Source organism: Gouania willdenowi, chromosome 8 (genome assembly GCF_900634775.1).
Source record: "Gouania willdenowi chromosome 8, fGouWil2.1, whole genome shotgun sequence".
Taxonomy (NCBI): Eukaryota; Metazoa; Chordata; class Actinopteri; order Blenniiformes; family Gobiesocidae; genus Gouania; species Gouania willdenowi.
This window is the reverse complement of record NC_041051.1, coordinates 22,337,279-22,356,421: the sequence shown is the minus strand read 5'-3', so window position 1 is coordinate 22,356,421 and position 19,143 is coordinate 22,337,279. Positions and strand designations below refer to the sequence as shown.

Sequence of the window (19,143 nt, the reverse complement as noted above, 5' to 3'; positions counted from 1 at the left end):
ACTGATACCCAAAAAACAGCAATGCACAATTATTTTACAATCAGTTATTATTATTATACTTGATGGGAGCATTGTTGGGGTTCGGTGCCTTGCTCAAGGGCACCTTGGTGGTGCTCAAGAGGTACCATGGCACCTCTCCAGCTACCAGAACAACTTCGGTTTTTTGGTGCGCACCAGGACTTGAACCGGCGATCCTCCCGTTCCTAATCCATGGACCAGTAGACTGAGCCACTGCCGCCCAGGTTCATTATCAACATGTCTTGTCTCAATTTCCATTATTCATATCATAATCAAAATGAAACAGTCTAAATACACACAGAGACCCACAACACAACACTGTTGTCAAAGTTGAACTTTATTCTTGTCTTTTCAAGTGCACATTCACTAACGTTAGCTCAGAGATATCCCAGGTATGTTCATACATTCTTTTGTTACCATTTTCAGTCTTTCGTTTTGAGTTTGTACTCTGATAAGGCAACATGTAGTACATTTGAACAAATCCCTTTCCAAACTTGTATGGTGTTGCATTTATTTGAATTTACAGCTGAAAGTATTTAAACAAAACTTACATCTAAGACAGACAGTCAACAGTAGAAAACACAATCAGGCAAACAATGGAGTTCATTCACTATTTCATTGATTCACCAATTGAGGTCAAGTATATTCTAACACCATTCTTGGTGGGAACAGTGGCTGGATTATTGAAATTATTGTTCTTGTATAATCTTTGGTAGATTTAATGGTGCATGGTATAATGGTTGAACAATGGATATTATTGCCTCTAAGAAACCCTTTTTCTATATAATGATACAAACCGCCATTTGGAAGTCATGCAAATAAAATTGATTATTCATTAGTTAACCATTTAAAACCGAAGGAGTCAATTAAAGTCAATAGAAACAAATTGGCCATAAGATAAGGTCTATTTATACTGTAGCCTACCTCCAGATGAAGCCATTTTTTGTGATGATACTCTTCAACACATACCAACAGAAATGTACAATTTGGAAATGGCTGGACCAACCGGTAAGTTAGTCACATAAAATAATAATAATAATTAATAAAAATAAAAATAAAAGAAGACATTCAATCCATACCATCAAAAGGTAGCACTGCTGTTTGAAAAATCAAGTGCACCAAAGATCCCTTGAATCCCTTTAACCAAAGTTAACATAACTCAGTAAGCTAAGGCAGTCCGTTTATAAAATTCTATAAGTCACATTTCAATTTTTGTATTATGAATATTATTATTGCTGCTGGGTTGATAATCAAAGCAAGTGAGTTGCTACATTTCTAATGATGAGATTTCATATATATAAAAATGTGGACAAACTTAAGTCTAGATTTGTTTTAAGTGCAGAGCTGACGTTCAGGGTTTTGTTGTATAATGATGGGGGGAAAATGACAAGTACTATGTGGAAGAAGTGAGAAGAAATATCCATTCTTACTATGGGCATTATTGCCAACTTCTCATTTTTGTGCTAAATTCAGCACCTTTTCAAACTTTCTTAGTCTTTTCCAAAAACTGCAGCTATGTTAAAATCCTGACAACCTCATTGCAAGGCTTGAAGCTTCTATAAAAATACACTGAAGAGAGGATATGACCTCCAAAAGAACACGTCTACTCCGGTCGCTATTTGATGTGGGACTAACCAGCAACCTCCTTGTGTCCATGTAAATAATCAGGACAATTATCAAACCCATCACTATACAGGGTTATTTTCTGATAATTAGAAATATGCAAGATTTGTGGTGCCTTAGCAAATAAAATACAAGTGTCTTGTAGATTTATCTACATTAATGTAGTCGCAGTGTAACATTTATTTTATATTGCAAAAACAGCATTAAAAGCAGTTGTGTTTAGTTATATAGCCGATAATGTCACAATACTTTTATATTATGTATATAACAATATTAATAATTATATATATATATATTGTTATTGATTGTTAAGATGTAACTTTTGAGGGTTCTCTGACTGAAAACAACAGTTTTGTATGTTAACAATATTGTACCTGAGACATTGATTATACAGTAACTGAGCTGTATAAAACCTTTGAATAAAACTACAATATTTGTAGACTTTGTTGTATTTCTACATATATCTGGACTCTCTTTAAGCCGTGCTATGTTATGGGTTTGGTACTATTTTTAAGTATTTATTCTGGCTTTGTTGAGTCCTGAAAAATGTCCTCCTTTATACGCCCCCGTCCCCCTACCCCCACTTGGCCACCTAAAATATATTTCTGACTTATATTAACAATTTTAATTTTCACAGTAAGCGATGTACAATAGTTTCATCATATTGGTGACAGCAGAAAGTACTTTTGAACCACAGTAGCTCGTCACATGACAGTGTAATGCTTTTCCTTTCAGTAGCACTACCTTCCACCACTGTTGTTAGCCAATAAGCTCGTCTTCTCTGGAGTTGCTGTTAGTTGCCTCGGTATGCTACGTTTTTGAAGGTGGAGGTTGCTCCTTTATACAAAGGATTGTTAGCCTAGGAAAAAAGAGAAAAGGGATTTTAGTTCACTTTCTTCTGGATACACATATCATGCAACTATAATCTTCTACTGTCGAAGGCAGCATTACGATTCAATTACGATTGTTGTAACTGGCATTTTTTCCAATTACAATTATTTTTCCCCTGGAAGTCAATTACAATTACGTTCTCAATTACTAAAGTTAAATTACAAATAATCACAATTACTGAGCTTTTAATAAATAAGCCCTTGTGTTTGCTTTCTGTTAGCATCTCATATGACTTGGGTCAGTTTTGACCCAAGTCTTAAATCAGCTGTAAAATACACAACCATTTTTACCTATCACGTAATTTGTTGTTCATCTCTTGGTTGCCTTGTTAGGCTTCCTTATTAATGAAAATATTGGTATTAATGTTCTTGATGTGGGCGTCTGAGCCTTTTTTCTGTCCAGATACTCCTAAATTTTTTAAAATGGTAAAGTGATTCTTAAGAAAACTGACAGGTAGTGGTAAAGATTGACATAAAACATATTTTATGAATTGCTAACTACATATGTGTCAGCCATAGAACTCTTACATGGTTCCACAGATTTGCGTTTAAATGATAAAAAACAGTTTTCATAGAATTTCCATGCCAATTACAATTAAAAAGTAAATTATCTGAACCTAATTACAATTAAATTAGGATTACAACAGCAACAGGTTTTATTAATTACAATATAATTATAATCATGTCATAATTGTAATGAATTGTCAATTATGCGATTACAATTATAATTGACCCCAACCCTGGAAGGCTGCCCTGTACGGTTTTATATAAACCTGGCTTTTGCCCATTTAAACTGCAAACAATTGATACAAATTAACACACTTCTAAATTCCCTTTTTTTTAATGCATTTCACAATACTCACCCTCTTCAAAGTAAGCAAGTTTTCAAGAAAATTCAACTCTTCATGATCATACAAGCTTAATTTGTAACCTTTTCTAAATAGTATCATGCCTTAAGTGTTGGTATGTCTTTACATACTGTACATGAACTCTAATTAGTTATTGTTCTTAGTTCTGTAAGGTTTAACCTGGAGTTATAGTTTTAACAGCTTCAACCCTACTCTGAATCTGTCCATTATTTAGTGCAATGAAAGAGACTTCTATACCAAACTCACTTACCTTTATGGAACGTTACGCACTGTTGTCATGTTGAAGGAGTGTTCCAATACTTTTGATGCTGTCATTAACTCTAAATAAATGCTTTAATACGTCCTAATAAATGTTCTCCAGGGCGTGCTGCTGTGATAAATCAGCTGATTTATGTTCGGGGATTGTTCCGCTAACGTTAGCAAATTACCGCACTATCATTAAAGGGATCCTCCAGTGTTTTTACAAGTTCGGCCAAAAATCTTTGAAATGTACTTATTAGATGATTTATGCTTAACAAAATGCATTGTTATGCACCATACTGATTTCATTGCTTTTTAAAAATGGGACTACTTCACAGTTTAAGAGCCTGTGTTCTGTCATCTTGAAATTACATGATTGATGATGTCACACGGCCCCACTGCCTGTCACCATCCCACTGTTTTCTATTGGAGTGAAGCATTCAGCCTGCTTTTTAGATCATTTAGCCAGCTTTTTCAGTCAAAAGGCCAACTTCTGCTGCTTTTGTTTGCTCTAACAAACCAGGAAAAGTTAGAGATGCCATTGTAACCCTGTTTTGTTTACCCAAAGAGAATAAAAACAGAGAGCTAGACAATGAAGCAGAGAAGAAGAGCTCTCCTAAAGGACCTTTACTCTCCCTTTTGGGTGGGAGTCCCTAACGATGAGGATTTTAATGCAAGGTTGATAAATGAGGGCCCTCGTGCTTTGTGTGTTGGTGACAGGATGAATAGAGTTTTTTAACTGTCATAATAAATCTTGAGTAACCTACTTAAGGAAAAGTTTTCTTAAAGGGCCCATGTTAAACTAAATCAACTTTTCCGTGCTTTAAACATCATCATAAATGGTCTATTAAGGCTTCACACAGATGCCCAAAGAGTTTTTTTTCATTGATTTCCTCAATCGTTAGTTAGAGGGTGATTTGTTCCTTTCTTAATGCAGGGTGAGCCCAAACACCTCGCTCTAATTTGATGACGCGTTCCCACTTTGATGACGAATTTGACGTGGCACTGAGCTGGAGAAGCCACGCCTCCAGGAAGCTCTCTACCATGATTGACATGTAAACAGACACGCCCACGAAGGTGAGCATTTCAGCGTCCTTCGCGCAGTGCTATGTATGTATTTTCTACAGTCTATGTATGTACCAGCGAATGCCCCCGCCCCCACGCTGTCTCTGTTTTTTTTTTTTTTTAAAGCAGCATGAGCTCGGCTACGGAGTGGGTGGGAGGAGGGCGGGCCATCCTCTGGCCCTACGTCACCGTGCGGGGAGGAGGAAGTCAGTGTCCCGTCTATAGACACGCCCACTCATGAATATGCATAAGTAGGCCTCAAATCAGCCTGTTTGTGTAGAGTTGCTCAGAAAGTGACTTTTCAGAGGCTAAAACTCTGGACAACAGGCGAGTTTAGGGAAAATAAACCTCAAATACTATGTTTTTGGGGTTCTTATAACCAATGAAGATGGGGGGAAAATAACATGACCTCCCTTAAGGAAGACAATGCCAACTCTAAATAGTACCTCTACTTTTGCACCAGTGGCAAGGACAGTGTTTAATGCAATTTTCTTACCGTATCCCATTTAGCTTTGGCTCTCTCTTCCTCAAACCTTGCAAACTCCCTGCGATCATGGATCGTGATCAGCAGCTTCCAGATTAGGAGGCAAATGAGGCCCAGTAGTATAATCGCTCCAGCTACTGCCAGCAGTACCACTAAGATATTTGGACCTTCAGGGCATTCTGAAGAGCAAGAGATAGAACATAATATTTCTTAATGCTTGGTCTGATAATGTTTGTTAATTAGTCAAATGTAATCATGGAGTTCAAAAAATGGCGCAACCCAAAGTCCAGTAAAGTGTTTCGTAATCAACTTAAACATAATCACCACATGACTCAGTGTCTGTGGTTCAGCTGTGGTGAGCAGTGGGAAACTCATTGATGATGAGAATGTAATAACACATTACTGGTTGCTGTGCAGTTAAATTAGCCCGCCAGATGCACAAAGACAGAACCTCCACCCAGACAGCGCTCAACCATGACAACATACCAACAATAAGATGCTCTCTGGCAGTGCAACAACTACTTGTATCACACTCAGCCTCACAGTACCTGGTTCTTTAACCACAAACAAAATGGATTTTCCACTGTCGTCTTCATAATACTGGAAGTGCACCACACAGTCGTTCTCGTCTTTGTAGGAACAATTCACTGCATTCGCATCATGGAAAACTGTCGGAAAAAGTTTTAGAAAAAGGGTGAAAATAAAAATGATTTGTGAATAAAAATAATGATAAAGTTCCTTTACAAACAGCACAAATGTGTATGTTAACAAGAACTTTAGTTTAAGCTGAAAGTCAACAGGGAGCTAAATCAAGAGATCTCACCCAGTTCATCCACGACTTCAATTTCATTTTTGCAGATTCTGTTGCAGCTGTTATCTTTTATATACTGTCCTTTTTTGTAGTGCTGACACTCAACACAAGCCCTGCAAACACAGTCCATAAAACATATTTACCATGTGGAAGATGTTTGACCCAAAAATTCAAAGCTTTGTTGTGCATGCAGCGGCTATTTATCTTATTTAAAAAGTCTAAGAAATGCATTTTGTTTAATCAAATCCCAGGTGTTAAACTCACTTTTTAATGGTGCAGGAATCAGGACAGGTGGGACATCTGTCACAGGTAGTTCCATGGGCCCCAGGTTGAGTGCAATGACAAACACTACACTCACAGCTGCCGCGCCCAGTGCACAGCAGCCCAATGCTTGACATACAGGTGTCAATGCGAGTGCTGCAGTTACAGTTTTCTCCTTTCCAGCCAGCATCACACTGGCATATTCCGCAGCTGCATTTACCATGGTCTGAGGGAATTGGAAGCGTACAACATAAAAATGTGTTGTTTTTATGTATGAATTTTAACCATGTGGTTACATTATCATTACAGAATTGACTTGCGTGTCTGTATCTCTGTGCTTTGGGAACATATTGATTACATTGACATGAATTAAGATACTGTTTATTATTAAAATGGGCATAATGAGAAAACAAACATAAATTACAATATTAGGATACATTATTAGTCATTGTAATCCATCAAACGAGGGCTGTGCTGTTCAATCTGTCAGTGACTATTGTGGCTGTGCCCAATGTATTGATATGTCAAAAGACATTGTGGCTTGTTGAGAATGTAGACAGTGTTTGCTACCTAGAGGTGCACTTATTGCCAACTGCTGAACAAAAAAACATACATTTAATCTATAGATATAGATACTGATATATACATGCAGAGCAAGATGCACACAGACAGACAACCACTCACACTACTATTCACTCCTACGGGTAATTTAGAGACTGCGATCAACCTAACAGTTATGTTTTTGGATTGTGGGAAGAAGCCGGAGTGCCTGGAGAAAACACACACAAACAGTTAGTTTGTCTGTTAGCAGGATTACGTAAAAAGTACTTGACACATTTTGACATAATTTTAACCAAAGAGAGACCTTACGCCAAGGAAGATTCAATCACTTTTCGGGGGGGAAAAGCTTCTGTCAGTCATCATAGCGGCTTATATAAGTAAGCACATGAGTCAGTAAATGAGCAAGGCAGAGAAAGGAATTGGCAGTAACACCAAGAGAGCCAAATACCAGCTACTAGTGGGCGGAGCGATTGCAAGAGTAGGAAGACCAACCTGTGCATGACCTGGATTGACTAGAAGAGAAGCTTAGGACTCAATGCCGCATACATTGATTCTGGAATTGTACAATATCAACAGGACACTAACAGCCTTCAGAAAGAACTCCCCCATAGGAATGTGAAAGACCACCCTAGAGAAGTCAAAAGTCATTACCCAAGTCAACATTAAATGTGGCATATACCAAGGAGATGCACTGTCACCACTTCTGTTCTGAAAGCTGGCTCTGGATACCAACTCCAAAAAGGAGAAATTGAAAAATGACCAAGGGCTCAAAGAAAAACTTGACCAGATGTGGAAGATGAAAGCCCTCGTGTTCCATGTGGTAATAGGAGCAACAGGCTCCAACAGATTCCAGGAACACGATCAGAATCATCAGTTCAGAAGTGTGCAGTGGTAGGGAGAGCTGAGATATTGCATAGTACCCTCAGACTCCAGTGCTTGACTTCATATAGGAGGTTGTTTCAGTAAAAATATCCACATTAGCCTACCTAGGAAATGGATTAATATAACCTCTGTTAACTTCATTGAAACAATAAATTCAATTAGCTGGATAGTTTTACAAATCACAGTTTAAATGCAATGTCAATGATCAAAACAGATATATTTGTATTGCAAGAACTTGAAATTGAATGTGAATCATGCCATAGCATTTTGTATTTCCAAATTACAATATTTGTTGATCCCATAAGCATACAAATTTGGTCTGACACAATAAAAGTGAAGAAAGCACAAAACTCAATGTAACCATTTTGCAGATGGGATCAGAAAGCAAACTATTATTACAGAGCCACAGAGAGGGGAAACCAATCAGAATACGGCATTGGATGACTAAGTGTTAGAGTGCGTGAGTAACCGCCTAGCTGGATCAGACTGAGTGAATGAGTGGTCATGAAGCAACACACAAGGTTCAAGGTTCTTCAACTGAAGCTGTAAACCGGAGAAAACAATGCAATGGTTTCCACCCTGGAGGCAGCAGCCTCTCGTCTAGAATCAACGTTTACAGCATTAAAGGGATCAGCTTTGGTAACTGGTGGAGTTAATTTTTAACCATGGTCCATGACCTACATATTATGAAGCAGCTGCTTAATTATCCAACTCAGTCAGAAGAATAAGAGCTGAAACATGTTCAGGAGATCGAACACCCAAACCCTTTTCCTACCGATGCATTTAATTAATCACATGTGGTTGTGGACAACTTTTCTTTTTATGTGTAAAAATGCGTCTCAGGTATTAAAGGACGTTTTTCAAGTTGACGTCACAATCCTCTCTGAGTTTCTGTAGTAATCCTGTACATTAATCACATGCAGACGCTTTAAAGAGGCTCAATAAGTCACATAAACACAGTCTACTCATTGTAAATTGTGCTCAATGGATGAAGAAAGGGAGCAAAATCATTGAAAGTGAAGACAGACATTGCACAGAGGAAAAAAAAGGTTTGGGCAAATTTCCAGCAGAGGAATGCAAACCTTCCTGTTTTCTCCTCCGTTTTGTATTTGTGGGGCTGTGCTTGCTGACTCCTGCTTCCTGGCCCTGCACCAGTCCCTCAGCCAGGGAAGAAATGCACAGCCACAGGGGATATTGTTGCCTCTGCCCTGGGTCATGGTAGCCTCAATTGAGGTGGGACAGAGGGACACATGGTACTACACAATGTCTGCACTGACTCAAACACTCAAACTTAGCTGGCCCAAACTAAGCCCCCGAGATGTTTTTCAACAGCTTTGACTTTGTGTGCACTGTGGGGCATTTCCACCCAAACCCTGGGAGTCCAATAATATGTCCTAATAACCATTTGTAAAATATAACCCCATCCCATAAGACATACAATTTGACAAATGGATGGTCTGAAAAGATAAACATTTACTTTAGAGTCATTAGACTTTTAACAACACACTTTGCTGTAAATACATCCTTTCGGGCTTAGATTTTCAAATTACTATATATGGTCACTTATTCTCTAGAGTCTCATTCAAATGACAAAGACATCCAAGACCTTCAATGACTGCTGAAAGACAAGATATCTGAAAAAATAAAATCATAATGACTCAAAAATGCTCTTTTGCTTATTTTATTTGCCTATATCTGTTCAAAATGTGTTAAAAAAGTACAGTGCTGTGTGATACTGTGTCTTCTACATTCGTGCCTCTCTGAAGCTGTTCTTCTTCATTGGCCTGTTATCATGATGGCTGACAGCATGTTTTACTTAGGCCCTCCATGCCTGAACTCATGTTTGTCCCAACTCCACAAACCATGTTTGTAGCACAGAAATTATGGGGAATCATTTTACCTAATAAGTAAATAAGGAGAATCATTTGGCTCATCTAGAGCCACGGAAAGCACATCATCATGTGTTGTACTGTGTCCAAATTCTAAGACAGCAGTATAGCTTTTGTTTGAGAAGCTTAATAATTACCCAATGACAAAACGTTGTGAAGCACAGTCATTGACTAACTGAGCCATGTGCAGACTTGTAAAAGGGAGGGATCGCATTCTGTGCAACACTCCAGTGAGTAGACAGACTCCTGTTTAATCTGGTGTGTTGTCTAACAATTGTGTAAGTTTACAGGTTAGACAAAGGATTGGTCATTTGTTAGCATAGGGATAATAATTACCATTTATATCTGATACTAATAATATTGTCTAAATATCACAGCATTGGCTTTGAAATCACCAAACCTAGCTGTCAAACAGATAAAAACAGAAATACTTATGATGGACTGTTTCCATCCATCCATCCATCCATCCATCCATCCATCCATCCATCCATCCATCATCCATCTATCCAAGTACTGAAACAATATTTACAATAAATTCTTCCCCAAAAAATCCAAAACCATGCAGAAGGAAATTTCATCAACTGAAGATTGGATCTGAAACCAATGACCCTCTTTTTTGTCTCCACAAGGCAGCCAAAATCTATGAATAAACGGATGATAGATCGCCTTTTTGGTCATATACTGTATGCCCTACATACATACATTAAATTTGTTTTAACCCACACCTGAAAAACAGTGGGCAGCTACAGTGCAGCACCTGGGAAGCCATTAGTGTTAAGGGAGTTGATCAACATCCTACAGTGATGGCTAAGGATGGATTTGAACCAGCGACCCCCTAAATTTTGCGTTTATGAGCCAAACATGGTTAGTTTTCTCCTAAGGTAATGAAACTCACAATTACGTCAGCAACTGATATTATACTGACTCGATAATCTGCTATTAACTTATGGTTTCCAGAAATAGATTTGATAAGACTTTGATCAAATTTGATAATCACAGTGTACCATTTTTAACAAATCTTGGAAAAAGCTTTCTGCAATATGTTGAATTCTCCAAATCTTATTTTAACACATTTATTCAATCTTCCATAAGAATCAAATGCATGTACTTACCAGAGCACAAAGCCCCTTTGAAGCGTAAGCAGTTGAAGTCATCACATTCGCAGTACTTCCCCCACACCTGGCCAAACTCATTGGAATGACAGGAACACTGTCCACACAAACAGTCTCCTCTTCCATTACAGATGGGGCTTCCTGGTTTGGGGATGCAGTTGACATCATCGGATGGGCTGTAGTCCTCCACGGAGCACTCGCACCGTGGGCCCAGTCGACCCTGGTGACAGTGACACACGCCGCACTCATGGGTCCCATTGCCGTTGCTACAGAGGGGGCTGTTGGCCACCGCATGTGCCTCACAGTTACAACTACAGGCATAGTCCACGGTAACTTCCAGGGAATCCTTGAAGCCCACTGGTTTGATGATAAAAGTGTGACTTTTCTCTTTAGGACAACTACGTAATTGAGCCTCAACACTGAAGGACACCTGGAGAGAAGGTAATAAATTCACCTGCAATCAACTCTTGGCAGAAAAACTGAGTCTAAGCATTGTCAAAAACAATACGTACGGTATCACCAATCTTAAGGCCAGTACAGGACTTAAGGCCAGGAATGACTTCCCCATTTAAGCAAGTGGCATTGAAGGAGAGATTTAACTCAGCTGGGATGTCTAGAAGCTCCAGCTCCACTTTGGAACGGATTCTCTGACAGAAATCAAAGAAAATTAACTTGATATTAGACATTTTGAAATACAAGACCTAAAGCATGCTTTTCCTTAGGCTATTTTTTTAAATGACCTCTTGATATCTTTACCTCATAAGCTTCTTTAATTAACTCGATGACATTCCCAGAGTCATCAGACAGCTTTCCCACTGTGGTGCCTGGAATGAGCTTACTGTACTCCTGAGTACAGAAAATGGAATCAATTCTGAAGTGAACGGCAATAAAGCTATGTAATGGCGCACAACTATTTGTTTACCTTGTAAAGTGGGACCACAAGGTTAGTCACTGCAAAAATTAAATTGATGTTGTTTTCTGACATCTTGTCTGTAAGGAGAGCCAAAGAGGGATAGTCCTGAAAGACACAGTAAACACAAATATCCACACATTACATTTAAATACCGTTGTTATGGAATAACGCATTCGTCTGATTCGCTCTTTCAAAGTTCACTCCTTATTTACCAGCACTTGTGTTTTGTTGTAGTAGTTGTCATTGTCAAGGTAGCACTGTCCATCATTTGGTTGGATGATTCCAGCAATACGTCCATCCAAGGCAAGGTGAGATTTGTCATCAGTTGTGAAAACCAGAAGGTGTGAGGCATCTGGACGCCAGCCAATCCTTTCCTAGAGACAATGGCAAATGATCACGACCACGACTCTCAAAATGTCTTGATTCATTTTGGCTCGAACTGTTATTTTTTTAATTATCAGGCGTTTAAAACTCAAGGCCTGGGGGCCGAATCCAGCCATTTAGAGCATCCAATTCGGCCCGCAGCAGAAAGTAAAAAAAGTCAGAGAAACCGCGAATCCTTGTGTAAATTACCAACTAATTCAGTCGTCGATATCTGAGCTAGATATTGCCATATTAATACACAATGTCAATGAAGCTCCACAATATTAGAATTGCTCACAATTCCCCCCCATGCTTATGTGGCAGGCATCAGTTGTTAAAAGAACTCTCAATTTTTCCCAAATCCTGCAATTTTCTTCAAATTATTCCCAAAACGTCAATAATAAATAATAATAATAAAATTTCTATTATTGTTTAATTGTTATAGTTTTACATATATACAATAATTTCTTGTAAGGTTTTTTTCAAAGGGTTTTGTACTTTAGGTAAACATTGTACATGTACGTGATGAAAGCCAATTAAAATAATGCATCCTTGTACCTTGCAAACCACAGCTTGCACAATAGCATCAAATCCTCCCTCTGGAGCATCTCTGTTTCTGGACACCGACTGTTTATCCACCTCTTCAGTGAAGCGAGATACCGTCTCTGTCAGTGACAAAACGTGCTTGAACCCAAATTGAGCCTGGCACGTTTCACTAATCCTGCGCAGATGAACCAGTATAACTGATCAAAAAACTTTCATCTCAGCTCGTACATTTCTTATGTGTCCATGCTTACCCCATGCAAGGGTTTTTCACTGCCTCCGGAGGATAGGCCATCATGTATGGAGACTTGGTTTTGTCCACAAAGGCTCCAAACCCCATGCGAAGGTTGCTCGTGGTTTGGCCCATGGTCACAGCCAGCTTGTTGCCCAAAGTGCGCAGCCTCTCCAAGTCATCTTTCATTGAAAAAGAGACATCCATCAGGTAGTAGAGGTCCACGGGGTAATCTGCCACTTGTCTCACATTCACAGTGAAACGCTTCGCATCACCTGAGGGAGAAAGTAAACAAGAAACAACACCTCTGTCAGAAGTGTGAAACACAAGGCCCGGGGACCAAATTCAGCCCTTCTAAGGTTTTGCAAAGGTGATTTTGCAAAGGGAAAAAAAATCACAGGAAAACCATTTCTCATGAAACCTAATATTTTATTCCAGAGGTTTGTTAATGAATTATTGATGCCATAGTTGATAGGAAATGCTTTTTTTTTTTTTTTTTAAAGCAAAGGTGTCAGTTGTAGTTTGCTAAGGTTGTTGATGGGATTTTTAAGAACTAACAGTTGTATATGGCTCCTGGACGACAACTGGTTTAATACCCCTGATGCATGATATTTTAAAGAAGAATTGTATATACAACACATGCAGTAGGTTGTGGGGAAATATGAGTTAAAACTAGCAACCCCAAACTGTCTATCTATAGGTCTTCTCCATGCTAGATAACCAAGCAGAAGGCCTTTTTTTTTAATAGTTTATTGATGTTCAGTACTGCAATACTTGTATATATCCATCCTTTATCCTTTTGTTTTATTGTTGACATTGTTTTCATTGGAGTTCTTATTTTTCGTTCGCAACTCCTTTGTCGTGTAACTCCTAGGCTAACAATGCAGCACTAATGACACGTATGTCATCTCATAGGAGCAATGTCAAGGATGGGCAGTAGATCTTTTTTGAGTGTCAAAAACCAAAATATTCCATATATCTATGAATATTTATTGTACAAGTTCGATGCATATATTTATGAAAAAGCTCATCTCAGGTGGAGTATTTTATTTAATTGGACCGAAGCTGTACGACCTACCAGTAAAAAGATCGGTAGGGGTCAAAGTTCATGACGTCAAAATACTTTTTTCCTTTCAATGTGTGACCTTGACCTTTGCTCAAGGTCATATTTTAGGTCAAGAACTCCTCAGAAGAATATTCTGGAAGCCAGAATAATGTGAAACCTCAACGCTCTCAGGATGACGAAGCTCAGCCAAAACAAAAAATATATACTTTTTTTCAGAATAACTTGGCCAAATACATATTCACCTTGTGAATACAGATCTTGTCTAGTTATTATTATTATTATTATTATTATTATTATTATTATTATAGTGTTGTTTTTGTTGTTGTTTTGTTTTGGGGGGTTTTTCGCAACAACCACAGAGTTAAATTTCTTGTATTGTTTTCAAACTGTACTTGGCGAATAAAAGTGTTATGATTCTGATTCACCATTTTAAATAAAAAGTGAGTGAATGAGCACATGGGAACAAACCTGGTCTTAGCACCATGTGAATTTTCTGGGGTCTGATTTGAGTGACATCATCAGCGACCCCTGAGGCCTTGTCACTGAGTGGTGCATCTTTGACGACAGTCAGGGAGCTGGAGGGAAACTCCAAAGCCACCTGACTGCATCCTCCTTTCAGCAGATTGTCTTTCAGGTCACAGCGAGAGACGCTCGAGCCCCCTTTTCCAAATTCCTATAGGAACAGTTACTCAATTTTAAACAGCATACAAAAAAATAAGTGTTTCTTGTGGTCATACATTCTTTGACTACAGTAGAATGCCAGATTTCCTCAAAATGTTCTGTCACTTTGATGAACAAACATCAGAAAAGGAACAAAAAAAAAAGAAAGTTCCTGAGCATCAAGGCACAGTAGAGTTTTACCTCCTGTGAGCACCACGCACAGCTCGGATGAACAGTCAGGCACCGTTGACATGTGGTCACACCCTGGGATGTACATATATTGGAACCTGGAACCCAAAAAAAAAAAAAAAAAAAAAAAAAAAAGAGCAAAAGTAACTTTTTAAAACTCAAATTGCATTGGTAAAGTAACTTAAAGCTTTAATATATATACTTTTATTTTCAATTAATTAAAACTGCAGTGGGAAGGTAATTATTAAGTAGTTATTATGGGTAATAGTCCCAGTGAGATTCATTTTGTCTTCTTTTTGAATGGTATGTTAAGTTGAGGTTTCGTTTATTCAGACAAGGTTTTTCAGGATTTTTTTTTTTTTATCTCCTGACATGTTTCGACTGTCAACTGTCCGTCTTTGTCAGAGGAGTTCCGTTGATCGCCTTTGATAGTTCCTTTGAAGTTTCCCTTGACTTCCATGTAATAGTTCCAGCAAGTTTCACTTAGTTTTTTTTTTTTTTTAATGGTATGTTAAGTTGAGGTTTCGTTTATTCAGACAAGGATTTTCAGGAATTTTTGTCAGTCTTCATCAGAGGAGTTCTGTTGATCGCCTTTGATAGTTCCTTTGAAGTTTCCCTTCACTTCCATGTAATAGTTCCAGCGAGTTTCTTTTTTTTTTTTTTTTTTTTTGAAATGGTATGTTAAGTTGAGGTTTCATTTATTTAAGAGATAACCTTGTTTGAATAAACAAAACCTCCTCTTTACATAGGGTTATTATGACCTGTTGGTGGGATACTGTACAATAGATACAGATGACACATTTTTACAACCATAATTCATTATTACGAGTGATTTAGAGACTTTTAGAGACTCCAGGACTGTGGGAGGAACTCAGAGTAACAGGAAATCCCACTCAAGAAAAGGAAGAACATGCAAAGTCCCCAGAGTTCCCTAGTCTCCACCCTTGAACAACAACACCATGCTGCACTCACCATGCTGAATCATAAAAGTGTTTTTTTTTTTTTTTTTTTTTAAATAACCATAATCCAAACATCATAACCGCCCTGAATAACAGAATAAATTGCATAAGTAATTTAGTAAGTAACATTTTATATATTTTTTATTTTATTTTTTAATCTAAGTGAGTGCCTATATATACTAAGTATCATATTTGGCATCTTTAAACATTTTCTTTACAAAAAAAAAATATTGGACAGAACATTTAGGTGTCTCGTCATTGACCCACGTATACAGAAAACTTTCACAAAATCACTTTGCGCTGTACATCTCCTACTGTTCATCCAGAAATTGTACAACAGCGAAACATTCAACTTCATTAATCGTCATAAAGTGATTAAAAAAACCCTGGTGGGGAAATTTTTTTTTAAACCATATTCACATTTTCAATAGTATATTGAAAATTGATAGTATATTGAAAATGTGCTTATGCTAAATATATAAAAATGATACTAAGATTACACTAACACAATTGTACTCTATTACCATTCATCCATTTCCTGACTCAATTGCTCCTTTTTTCAGGGTCACCGGGATCTGCCGGTGCAGGGTAACACACACGCACACGCACTGCTAAACACTAAGGCACCCGTACTCTATTACACTCTATAGAAATATATTATACCAAAATATACTTAAGTGAAAGTTATGTGCTGTTTCTAATGTGTACTTATTTTAAATATGTTTTTCACATATTTTTTTAATATAAATTTAAAAAATCAACCTGCTTATAATGGTCATTTTAACACAAAACTGAGATCACGTTTCAAAAGTAGACATTTTAATATCAACCCTGTAATATTATGTTTGAGTGTAATTATGAAATTAAAAATGTGTCTTGTACTTTAGGAAATTCTTTTGGAAAATGTTAGTTGTCCAAGTGTGTCAAACTCATTTTAGTTCAGGGGCCAAACACAGTTTGATCTCAAGTGGGCCACAGATTTTTGGCAGGAAAAATAGCAATTTCAACATTAATGTGCTCAAGCAGCATTTCCAGGTATACATAATATAAAGCATATAAGAAAGAGACAGACAATATCCAAGCATTAAGTGACCTTAAACTTAAATTCAGTCATATTGTTATTTATTGTAGTAGAGTATTTTGAGAAATTTGCAGGATTTAAATAAATTCGTTTATTTCATCAATTTCAGAGCGTGGAAAATGTGTAAATTTGTATCCATGTGTAATTGGAGGGGCTGAGGTGTCTACAACTGAATTACTTTCTAATTTAGACAATGATACATGTTCTTCCTGTAATTTTTACTTTTGCATGTGGGCCGAATAGGTGCATTAAAGGGCCAGATTTGGGCCATGGGCCTTGAGTTTGACACATATGATTTATATATGTGGCCATACCAGCCTGTCATTGCCCGATCCCGTTAGATCCCGGAAGCTAAGCAGGTCTGGGCCTGGTTAGTAGGTGAGAATTCCAGGTGCCACAGTAGGGTGGCAGTTGCTCCAGTGGAATCTGTCATTGTGTCCTTGGGCAAGGCACTTTACCCACATTGTGGGTAGTATGAATGTAGTGTGTGTGTGTGTGAGTGTTGGTGGTGGTCGGAGGGGCCGATGGCGCACTTTGGCAGCCTCGCTTACGTCAATCTACCCCCAGGGCAGCTGTAGCTACAACAGTAGCTTACCACCACCAAGTGTGGAGTGAAAAAATAATCCCTTAATTCTGTAAAGCGACTTTGAGTGTCCAAAAAAAAAACGCTATATAAAATTGATGCTTTATTATTATTATTATATATGAAAATGCACGTAAACCAATTTATGAAATTTTGTGTTGTGTGTAAAGTTTGCAGATGAGCAGAGTTTTGCAAAAATATAATAAGCCTACATTTTACACACTTGTCCACTTCAGAAGTAAAGGTGCACAAAAAATGTGAGCTACATGTTCTTTATATTTTCAACAATAAATTAAGATCATTTTAGATTTCAGGGCCTTGTTTTGGAAGGAAGTCACTTCAACGTATGAAAGATTCTTCTCACACCCTTATAAGGTAAGAGAGTGAAGCCACAAACAGTGAGGCTCCATCTGCATTCATCAACTATACGTGTATTAAAGAAGCATGTTCAGACACCTCCGAGGGAGCGTTTAGAGGCGCTGAGACACACCATTAGAGTTCAAATGAACTGTCCCCTGAAGTCACAGCATTAAGTAGTAAAAGTCAACCTTACCACAGACATGTGAGGCAGTGGACAGAAGCAGGAAAAGAGCTGCAGCGCAGAGAGTTGGTGTTTTCATGACGAGAAGCACAGCGGGGTTCCTCAGGGTTCACTCACTGCGCTACTTTAAAAACGCCTTTCCTCATTCCGCCTCTTACACACAGTGTGTGTGCGCGCGTGTGTGTGTGCGCGCAGACGTGCCATGACTCGCCATGGCCGTTCAAATCCGGAGAAAAAATATATTAAGAATGACAAAATGACCTAAAAGAGTTTATTTTTTATTTTTTATTTTTTTTTTTATTTTTTAAACATAATGAATATAAATAACATTAATAATGATTATATATAATAATACTAATCATCATTTTTTTTTATAAAGTTAAGTATAACAGTGGGGAAATGCTACCATTTATCATAAAATTATATTATTACAAGTACAACAGTTATGTATTTATTTTAAATTAATTGTTTTCATCTATTTATTTATTTATTTATTTATTTATTTATTTATTTATTTATTTATTCAGACATTACCTGACCTACCAGGACCGATTGAATGACAAAATTACGTACACGAGCAGGGTTTTGTTTTGTTTTTTGGTACTGAATGAATATTAATCATATTAATAATAATTATGTCTAATAATAATAACAATAATATTTATTATTAATAAATTAATAATAAAGGAAATGCTACTATATACATAATGAAATTCTATAGTTATTATTACAAGTACAACTGCTTTTGAATACAACTGAATTATGTAGATAAAATTCTTTTGATATTGCTTATTTTAAATTCATTCTATTTATCTATGTATTTGCTTTATTTATGTATTCATTACCTGGGCCACCAGGACAGAGTACTGTACTTTCTAATGACAAAAAATGCTCTTAAAGTAATTTAAGATTACATTTAGAAAGTTAATTTGAAGTAAACGTCATAGGTCATAGTTTTCAACATGTCACAACGGCCTCTAGTGGCCTGAATGGAGAATATATTATATTATAATTATCCTGCTAAATAACTTCCCAAATAGCCATGTCACATAAATAACTTTAAAAAAAAAGAAAAGAAAGAAAAACAGAAAGAAAATCTCTTTCCATCACAGTAACCGATGAAAAACAACAGAAGAAATAAAAAGAAAAGGATGCAGAAAAAGGGAATGTATCTAACATTGTTCTGCAGAAATCAAGCTCCAGCAGAGCGTGCAGGTGGTGGAGTGTGTGTGGTAGAGCTTATAGGAACACACAATGCTTCTTATCTCTGCACTTGTCCATTTATTGAATCTTTATCCCCCATGCCTT

The 19,143-nt window shown here is 37.4% G+C and overlaps 1 protein-coding gene across 1 annotated transcript; it reads right to left on the bottom strand.

Moving 5' to 3' along the window:
• Nucleotides 1-337: 337 nt before the first annotated feature.
• On the bottom strand, nucleotides 338-17,999 carry itgb3a (integrin beta 3a). The gene is made up of 15 exons (XM_028454863.1): nucleotides 17,848-17,999; nucleotides 14,684-14,769; nucleotides 14,291-14,495; nucleotides 12,779-13,031; nucleotides 12,540-12,702; nucleotides 11,831-11,992; nucleotides 11,628-11,723; nucleotides 11,462-11,551; nucleotides 11,218-11,352; nucleotides 10,706-11,135; nucleotides 6,265-6,487; nucleotides 6,013-6,113; nucleotides 5,738-5,857; nucleotides 5,202-5,368; nucleotides 338-2,500 (listed from the first exon to the last, which is right to left on the bottom strand). The coding sequence occupies exons 1-15, from the start codon at nucleotides 17,912-17,914 to the stop codon at nucleotides 2,435-2,437; spliced, it is 2,364 nt and encodes a 787-aa protein (XP_028310664.1). The 5' UTR covers nucleotides 17,915-17,999; the 3' UTR covers nucleotides 338-2,434.
• Nucleotides 18,000-19,143: the final 1,144 nt, after the last annotated feature.

What these genes read in the sequence shown, in the direction of transcription:
- itgb3a (XM_028454863.1), bottom strand. Translation starts at nt 17,914, where the DNA reads ATGAAAACACCAACTCTCTGCGCTGCAGCTCTTTTCCTGCTTCTGTCC. An exon ending in CACTGCCTCACATGTCTGTG is followed by an intron (nt 14,770 to 17,847) that starts GTAAGGTTGACT and finishes TTTGGGTTCCAG; the next exon opens with GTTCCAATATATGTACATCC. An exon ending in GCCTTAAGATTGGTGATACC is followed by an intron (nt 11,136 to 11,217) that starts GTACGTATTGTT and finishes CCTTCTCTCCAG; the next exon opens with GTGTCCTTCAGTGTTGAGGC.